Here is a 9,631-nt window from a genome sequence, read left to right on the forward strand (position 1 = left end):
CGATGCACGAATACGAATCAACTCAGCCTTAAGTGAGGGAACAGATTCAGAGAAGGAAGTTGGGTTTGAGACAGATTTGGGAATCTACTGACCCCTAAACACAAACTTTAAAAGAAAGCACTGTGAAGTCCTAAATTTGGGTTTCCAATTTGTCTTCTTTAATGGGAAACTGTTGAGCCGGCTGCCGGGAGTTGAGGGAGGAAGCGACCACACCAGAAAGGGCGGCAGGTTTAGGGAGCGCCGGACTTCAGAGTTGAACAAAAGCACATGGTGCCACATCTGGATTCTAGTTTAGAGCGGCTCAAATCTGTGATCTGTAGCTCTGTGATTAACTTAGTGGATTTACACTGCAACAAAGAGGATTGTTGTCTCGATATAGCTGTGGGAAACAGAAGCAGCGGGATTCGCACAACTCACAAAACTGAAAAAGGCAGAAAAGTCACAATTAAAACTTTCAAGAGACAAAAAGGTGCATTTTTAATTGAAATAATCAAACATTTTAAAGAATGATAAATGAAAATAAAATGGTAGAAACCTGTCTCAAATTATAGGACGAGTAATTATGTATTAAATATTAGGAATAATATGCAATAAAAGCATTGTTGTACTCAAGCAAACAATGATAATAATAATTACAGTCATGAGAGGATACTAATAAAATAAATAAAATAATAATAAATATATTAAAACATTGGAAAATCTGACAAACGAAGAAAATGAAAACTAGAATAAGAAAAACATAACAGTGAATGTTCAAGAAAAATAAGAGTTTTCACATTATTTATAGAGCATTCATGAATATAAGCCTTTGATGACTTCAGTATTTTTGACAGGGACTCGGATTATCACTAAAAAAATTACACAATGAAAAAAATCGATTTAAGGGTAAAGACATCATTTAAAAGTCTCATTCTCTTTATCTCTGACAACTCTGTCTGATGTTGGGGTTCCCTCTGCAGCAGTCAAGTGTCCTCAGAGTCACCCTGACTCTCCTGACCCATGTGCACCGCAGTTGAGCTCTGGAAGGAAAACCACCACAAGAGAGAGAAAAGAGAGCAGTTCCTCCGACCACATCCACACAAATGAACACACACTTTGTGGGAGCCTTTGAAAGGTTTCAGCTATCACCTGCACATCAACGTTCAATGACGCACGATGTTGGAATCCAGCGAGTTGAAGCTTCTGAAGACACGTCGGCAGTCGAGACAGAAGATGACGTTGATCTGATCAGCAACAGCTGGAGGTCTTAGAGTTCACATTTAATCTCAAGCAGCCGACGAAGCTGCCTTCGCTCATCTCTGATACCTGACCAGCAACAAGAGTTAAATGACCACCTAGTCACAGGATCTTCAGTCCCCACACATCTCCTCAAGAGTTTTCCAAAACTAATCTAAGTTAGTGTTTGAACCCCCAAGCTCAGGGAAATACAGAGGAGCTTGATGCCTTTGCTAATGGCTGGAAAAAACTGAATTGGGCTAAAAAAAAAACTGTTCCTTAAAAAAATTCAGAATAACAAATTCAGATTGAGTCAACAAAGTCAATATTACTTTAAGGAAATAAAAAGGGTGTAAATGGCTTTAAACAGGATTTGGTGGTGAAAATAATAAATGAATAAAATGAATGAAAAGAAGGTAAATTGTAGCAAAATACCGTTGAAGAGCACAATAATACTTCCCTAATTAAAGGAAATGTGACGTCCAAAAGATTACGTTAAACATGGAGCAACCCGGATGGGAAGCCAAAGCAGTGCTGTGTCTCAAATCGCGCACATCTGCACTTACACTTAATATTTTGAGTGTCCAATGAGCAGTGTGCGAAAATATAGTGTGCAATGAGCACACAATTGGTGCACACAAACAGCCATAAAATTGAGCGTGGATCGATGGACACTTTCCACCCTCAGCGGCCGCCATCTTAGTGACGTAGATGTCGCTAAACGGAAGCTACGTCACTGAAGACGCGTTTCGGAGCAGATACTGGCTTAAATGTCTCGAGAAAACTCTTTTGAGAAAAATTGTAAATCAATACAACACAACAAAATAACAAAATCAAACACAACTTAACTTGTTTCAACTGGTGAAAAGCTGGTGATAGGGTTTAAACAGCTGGTTGCGATCAGCGTTAAAAAGTAGTAGAAGAAGAAGCTGTCGACTCATTTCCTGTAAGTGTGTAGTGGAAATTTGAGCACTGCGCAAGTAAGTAAGTAAGTGCACGGTCTTACAGTGTACTGTAAAGCGGTGCACTTAGAGAAGTGCGCGATTTGAGACACAGTACAGGTTTGCCCTTTGGAAGTCAACCATCAGTTTGCTGAAATACTTCCTTCAAAGCCCTCTACAGGGCAGAAGAAGAAGGATGGCAATGGGTTAAGAGGCAAGATAATACTTGGACAGCTACAAACACCAGTGAGACTAAGGGTTAAAACTAGTGATTGGCTGATGTAGCTTCATGAAAGGTAAGGTAAGGTAAGGTAGAACTTTATTGATCCCTCAGGAGGTCTCCTTTGGGAAATTGTTTTTTTTTTCCAATAGCCACAGCAAATACAGCAATTTTTCATAAAAATAAATCAAAATAAAATAAGAACAAGAACAAAGAGAAATAAAGAGAAAGAACAAAATTATACAATCTAAGTCTAAAGATAAAGATAAAGAACATAGATCAAAGAAAACTAAAAAAGACAAAGGACACAAAGACTAACATAGAACAGAACATCCAGATACTTTCACTCCACTCCTGCCCCCAAACTCAGAATTGTACAATTTAATAGCCCGAGGAATAAACAAGTCCTTGATTCTATTTGTTTTGCACCTGGGTAGGAGCATTTGTGCACTCATTCTGCTTCTCTGCTCACTGATGACAGTGCTGAGTGGATGACTGTCATCATCAATGATTGACAGTAGTTTGTTCAATGATCTCCTCTCAGCAACTGTCTCCAGTGAGTCCAGCTTCATGCCAAGCACAGAGCCAGCCCTTCTGATCAACCTGTTGACACTCCTCTTGGACACATTCCCACCCCAACACACCACAGCATAGAACAGGACACTGGCCACCACAGACTGGTAGAACATGCAGAGGAGCTTCCTGCAGATGTTAAATGATCGGAGCCTCCTCAGAAAGTACAGTCTACTCTGAACCTTCTTATACGCATGGTCTGTGTTGCAGGACCAGTCCAGTTTACTGTCCAGCCACACACCGAGGTACTTATAGTTGTCAACTATCTCCACCTCGCCGCCTCTGATGGACACTGGACGTGGCTTCTCCTGGACCTCCTGAAGTCCAAGACCAGCTCCTTGGTCTTTGAGGTGTTCAGCTGCAAGTGGTTCCTCTCACTCAAGTCCACAAAGTCAAGTATTAGACTTCTGTACTTGTCCTCACTGTTGTCCCTGATGCATCCAACAATGGCAGTGTTGTCAGCATACTTCTGGACGAGACTCAGCTCTGAGTTGTAGCAGAAGTCTGAAGTGTAGATGGTGAAGAGGAGAGGGGCCAGTACTGTCCCCTGAGGTTCTCCTGTACTGCACACCACAGTGTCAGACTTGATATCCTTCAGCCTGACATACTGTGGTCGATCAGTAAGATAATCCGTAATCCAGGAGACCAGACCAGGGTCCACATGCATCTGTGTCAATTTGTCCTTCAGCAGAGTGTTGAAGGCACTAGAAAAGTCCAGGAACAGGATCCCCACTGAACCGCTTCCTTTATCCAAGTGGGAGTAGGTCCGATGCAGGAGGTGAAGGATGGCATCTTCCACACCAACTGCTGGCCGGTAGGCAAACTGCAGGGGGTCTTGCGCGTGCTGGACTTGTGGCCTGAGATGTCTGAGGACCAGCCGCTCCAGTGTCTTCATCAGCTGTGAAGTCAGTGCCACCGGTCTGTAGTCGTTCAGCTCGCTCGGTCGGATCTTTTTCAGGACTGGAACGATACAGGAAGTCTTCCACAGGTTTGGTACTTTCTCCAGCCGTAGACTGAGGTTGAAGACATGCTGGAGCGGCTCAGCTAGTTCAGCAGCGAGGGTCTTTAGCAGTCGAGCAGAAACCTTATCAGGACCAGCAGCCTTCCCTGGACGAATCCTTCGAAGTACATTATGTACCTGGAGTGAGGTGAAGCTAGGAAGTGGTTGTGTGGAGGTCAGGGGGGCACAGGAAGGTGGGGCAGGTCCTGAAGCGGGCAGCAGTGAGGGTGAGTTGACCTGCTCAAACCTGTTGAAAAAGTTGTTTAGTCCGTTTGCCTCCTCCACCGTGTCCACTGCAGTCAGAGAGGCCTTGGTCTTGTGTCCAGTGATGGTTTTAACACCATCCCAGACCTCTCTTATTTCTTCTCGGCTTCTCCTCCAACCTCCCCCTGTAGGTGTCCTTTGGCTCCCTCAAGCATCGCTTCACCTCCTTCTGTGCTGATCTCATGGCGTCCCTGTCCCTGCTCCTGAAAGCCACTCCTTGACCTGCTTTGTTACCCACGGTTTATTATTAGGTTATTATGAAGCTGTGTCATGTTGTTTAGAGGTCAGTAGGTGGCGCCGTCAGTGTAAAAATGATGTGATGTTTCATTAGAGCAACTTTTAAAAACTAAGGAAAATAGTGCAGAGACCGCCATCTAGTGGACTCTGGAAATTATGACACTGCTTCATGAAGCTAAATCAGACCATCACTAGTTGAGGCAGAGAGGAGGCAACACCTGGAACTGGAGGTGTTGTTGATCTTTCATCATCATAAATATAGGATTGTTTCACTTGTTACGACAACACAGCCGAGTCTGTGGTGATTATTCAGATGTTCTGGAACTAATTTAAGGTAAAGGTGGACTGCAGCGTGGAGGTAAAAATAACTTAATCACCTAAAGAAACTAAGACACAAAAGTGAAAATGACGCGGCGTGGCCGTGACACTGAGATCCACACAGAACAAAAATTATCTTTTCACTCAAATGAAGAGCCACTACCTTCACTCCATCTGTGAAAGTCACCCGAGATCCAGAGAGCAGGTTCTGTGACTCACACTTGACTCATCTGACTGAGTTCTTTTCACTCTGATGACACACACACACACATATGCATTTTGATATAACTTTTTTTTTTTAACATTATGTTCATCTGCTTTAGACATTTTATTTAGTTTTGTCCTCATGATTTATAGAGGTGTGAGAGGTTCCTCTCAAGATTCGTCTCTCCAGCACGCCACAGGTGGCGCTACAGCAGCGGGAAGTGTCACGTTGATGCGCACAGTCTACAGCTGAGGTGCCCCCGTCTGGTGTTCTGTACCCCAACAGCGACCACTGCCTCAAATGTGGAACAAAACATGTGACAGTGATTGTTCATTTTTCACTCATGAATTTTGTATCAGCATCATATGTTGCAGGTAATCTTCCTCAAGGTGTAACACTCGGAGTGACAGTTGTGCTGTGCGTGTGCGTGTGCATGTGTGTGCAGCAAATAGCGTCTCTGTCAGCTCAGACAGGTCTGGACCCGTCGACCCTCCTCCGAGGGACGAACAGCTGACATCACTGAACAGCAGGCATCACCGTGAAAACAAGCCACACAAACACACGCATGAACCTCCATGTCCGCGTGCAAGAAATGAGTTTAAATTGAAGGTGAGCTCAAACATGGATCTGATTGGCAGATTTTTACATCAACTTACATGAGTGTCATTTATAGTCTTCAAATTTAGACATCACTTTGCACGACATTAATTTCAGTCGATATGTTGAACTAAAGCCTTGAAAAAGAGCGTTGCTTCCGAGTTAACCACAGTGCAGGGACGCCCCCTGCTGTCGATCTTTACCTTCTGCGCCTATACTATCTACATAACACTGACTCCATCTAGTGGTCGAAGTTTTGTAATGCACCAATCATCACCAAAATGAACTATTCATGGTTTCATTTGAAACAGTGTACTGCAATAGTTGAATACTAATATAAAACATTTGGTTAACAAACAATAAGAATACTTACTATTTAGACAAGTTACAATAATTCTTGTGTTTTGTTATAAAAATGGGCAAAAGCGGTAATACAATTCATAATAATAATTATCTTTATAAGAAAAACAAGAGAAGAAAATCATTAAAATTGATTTAAATTCATCATTTATTTTATTCAAAAAAACATTAAAAACAACCGGGACAAGTGGTTTCGTTCTGGCGGAAGAAAACAGACGACTCAGCAGAAATATAAATGACCTCATAGGTGTGGTTCTGCCAATGAGTGCTTTTTTGGAACTTTTTTTTAAAAAAAGTGCAGTTGACCGTGAGTTGGGAGGTCAAAGTTCTTTATGTTGACTTGTGTCGTCATCTTCTTTTACCTCCTCCTCCTCAGCTTTAAAGAACGACATTTGAACGTTAATATTTGCATGTAAACTTATGAGAAGTGAAGTGAAGAGCCTCACCCTGATGGACCTCCTCTATACACTCGCCGTCTTTCTCCTCATAGCCGCTGAAGCAGACGCACGAGTAGCTGCCCCTGCTGTTGACACACTGCCGGTGAGGCTGCGTGCACGAGTCCGACAGCAAACACTCATCTGTATCTACAAACACAACAACTTTGTATTTAAGATAGTGCTCTAAAAACTATGTCAAGTCAGTGATGACGACGGAAATATCTACCTGTGCAGGTGCCCTCTGTGTTCTGGTACCCAGCCGCACAATTATGACACTTATCGGGGCCCGGTCCAGTACAACCAGAACAGACCTTGTCACAAGCTGAAGAAACAATACAATCTTTAACACAGTAGTTTTCAGCCATTTCACTGAGAGGCCGCTAGGGGGCGATAAGGGGTTAGAAAATTGAATACAATATAAAATAAAACACCTTTTAAACCATTTATCCTAAACATGCAACACACAATCTTCCTTGATCAATGGGTTATCAAGTTGATCAAATTATCAAGTTTCCCACACAACCAGTGACGATTTTACATTCTGTATCAACCTGGTTGTTTCCAAGTAGCTTGTAGCTGGTTGTTAGTATGAAATGGAAAGGTATGTGACAGAAAAAAGACCAAAGCAGCAGACAAGTATCCCTGCCACGAAAAATTCTGCAAAAAAATGTAAGATGACGAGGAAACATAAATTAAGTTTGACATTTTAGCCAAACATGCTTAATGCGAAATGCTTAAACAATTAATACATATTAAGAAGTAGATACAAGTAAGGGAATGCACAGACCTTTAAAGAATCTGATGTATTTTGCAAAATGGGTCCCGGCCAAAGGCTAATGGGCCTTGACAAAATGTATCTGGAGATATTTGAAACATCGAAGCACATGTGGAATTTGGCACCAAAAATAATTAACACAATATTGCATTGAGACTCCCGTTAAGAGTGCTGGTTATAGAAGGTTCAGTAACATGAAATTAAGTTCAGCCCATTACATTGACTGTGATTAAGATGTTGGGCTCCAACTTTAGAGGAATAAGAGACTATTACAGTAATGGTCACTATTTTAATTTAATTGTTAAGATGTTTTAACTCTTACAATTCATCTAAAACCATCACATCAAATCTTACCCTTGCAGGAGAAGGACCCTTCAGAATTCAGACAAAACTGATCGTCCTTGCATGGAGGAGGATCTCCGGAGCACTCGTCTACATCTGAAAAAAACATTTTGAAGTCAATACACAGAGAGCTGCAGGATCCGAGCGAGAAGTAGTGAACAATGTGGCTCTCACCGACACACGCCTCTTGTTCATCCTCCTGCCATCCAGCCTTACACTCATCACAGTCCTGATGCGTCGCTCCATCGCAAGTCACGCACGACTCGTGACATTCTGAAGAGAAACGTATCCGTATTTTTCTGATTTGACACTGTTTCTATTGTTTTGTGCTTTACCTCTAGAGCCCCGATGACGTACCTGAACACACAGCGTGGCTTTCGTTCTTTTCTTGGCTGAAGAAACCGTCGCTGCAGTCGAGGCAGAATTCGCCCTTGTAGCCCTGGTTACAGGTGCACTTCCCGTCTCCGCCCCGAGTGCCGTCACCGTCACAGCCTCCGTTACCGTGACACGGTCTGTCTGAACCTCCCACGCATGCTGGAGAGCAGCAAATATCAATCGTTTTAATGTACACAATTTCTTTACTAATAATATAAAAAGGCCTTTGTGTATGTGGACACTATTACAACTCTCCATACTATAGTTTCAGTTGAGGGACATTGTCTAATTGATTAGGCGTCTGATTTTAACGATATGTTTATTTTTGTTTTACATATTAAATTAAAAAAACAATTTTTGTGTTGCCTCATTTACATCTGTCACTTATTAACAAGATACTCCAACTCCTCTACCTAGGAAAGAACCGAATCCCTAACTTACACATGAAATTCCACACTTTTACTGAGAATCATGGTCTAAGATGGAAACCAAAGCTTAACTCTGAATTGATAATTTAAATAAGCAATGTAGGTCACCATTGCAGTCGGGTCCAAACGTTCCTTTCGGACAGCAAACCTTGACGGTGTCAATGCAGAACCACTTGTGCAGATCAGGATGTTTTGTTTTCCTGGATCACAAACAGAAAATATACATCACATGTACGTCTCATTCAACAATATCGATTTAATTTCACAATAACACTGTGCTTCAACTCACCTCTTGAACCACCACGTCTCAAAGAGCTCCTCGTGTTCCTCCAACATTTGGTTGCACTCGAAACTGCTGCTGTCACACAGATCCTCCATGATCTCCATCAGACGGATCTCACTGAAAACCAGCGGTTAGGTTTTGTAGTTCATTGGGTCAAGTCTTATCTCACGAGCGCTTGAGCCAACTAGTGACATTCAGGGGGTCAGTTTGACCAGGATCTCAACTTGACTCACCTCGTCTCATATTTGGATAGTTTCCTCTCCTCCCAGGCTGTGTTGCCTCCGCCAAAGTTCTGGTTTGCGGTCTTCTCATAGCCCTAGAGGAACAAAATCCACAGGAAAGTGATCAATGAAGTTTATCCATCTATCTAAAACACCAACATTACAAAACACACTGGCATGACTTCATCCTTGTATGTAGATTTGAACGCAGATCATTTAGACTGGAACAGTTACCTTGTTGAAGTTGTCTGTGATTTTCTGACACGTTGAACAGGCGCCTTTCAAATCCCGTTTGGCGTGTGAAAAAGGCAAAGGTAGAAAAACAAAGATGCACAACAGTAACCGCACTAGTCGCAGTTTGCTAATGTTGGACTGCATTTCAGCCACGTTACATATCCAAGAACCACGTGAGGTCCCGGCTACAAACCTTCTCGGCCCCGAATCATCTGATCAAACGAACTGTGAGACCACTAACAGAGAATATTCAAAGCGCCTCACGCTGCTATTTACATGCCGGCTGAAGGAAAACCAGACCTGCCACCGGCTTTCCGCGTCAACCTCTTGGACAAGTTGTGGCTTGTCGTGATTCGCTAGTATGCCTGTCAATCAAGAATCAGGCCAATCATACCTCGCCACGCTCGGGACAAAGAACGTACGTCCTGATGTGGAAGTTTAAAAAAATTAAAAGTATTTATTTGCATACAGTTTTTTTTCATTTTAACACAATTACTAATATTTTAATCCCTAAACTTTATTTATATTTTTGTGTTTTTCAAGTCAAAGCTATTTACCACAAACCGCTTCCGCCCCACACCGGAAGTGACCTAGCAGTGAACTGTC

The 9,631-nt window shown here is 42.4% G+C and overlaps 1 protein-coding gene across 1 annotated transcript; it reads right to left on the minus strand.

Annotated features, from left to right (window-relative positions):
* Nucleotides 1-6,077: 6,077 nt before the first annotated feature.
* On the minus strand, nt 6,078-9,314 carry creld2 (CRELD disulfide isomerase 2). The gene is made up of 10 exons (XM_087786008.1): nt 9,026-9,314; nt 8,804-8,886; nt 8,577-8,687; nt 8,396-8,487; nt 7,842-8,018; nt 7,659-7,757; nt 7,497-7,580; nt 6,594-6,689; nt 6,377-6,514; nt 6,078-6,306 (listed from the first exon to the last, which is right to left on the minus strand). The coding sequence occupies exons 1-10, from the start codon at nt 9,167-9,169 to the stop codon at nt 6,251-6,253; spliced, it is 1,080 nt and encodes a 359-aa protein (XP_087642134.1). The 5' UTR covers nt 9,170-9,314; the 3' UTR covers nt 6,078-6,250.
* Nucleotides 9,315-9,631: the final 317 nt, after the last annotated feature.

The sequence above is a fragment of the Callionymus lyra genome, chromosome 3 (assembly GCF_982586985.1).
Source record: "Callionymus lyra chromosome 3, fCalLyr1.hap1.1, whole genome shotgun sequence".
Lineage (NCBI taxonomy): Eukaryota > Metazoa > Chordata > Actinopteri > Syngnathiformes > Callionymidae > Callionymus > Callionymus lyra.

Bases quoted from the DNA above. Each gene is read 5' to 3' on its own strand.
- creld2 (XM_087786008.1), bottom strand. From the start codon at position 9,169: ATGCAGTCCAACATTAGCAAACTGCGACTAGTGCGGTTACTGTTGTGC. The intron at 8,488-8,576 runs GTGAGTTGAAGC...TTTGTGATCCAG, and splicing joins GAGACGTGGTGGTTCAAGAG to GAAAACAAAACATCCTGATC. The intron at 7,581-7,658 runs GTGAGAGCCACA...TGTTTTTTTCAG, and splicing joins TGAACAAGAGGCGTGTGTCG to ATGTAGACGAGTGCTCCGGA.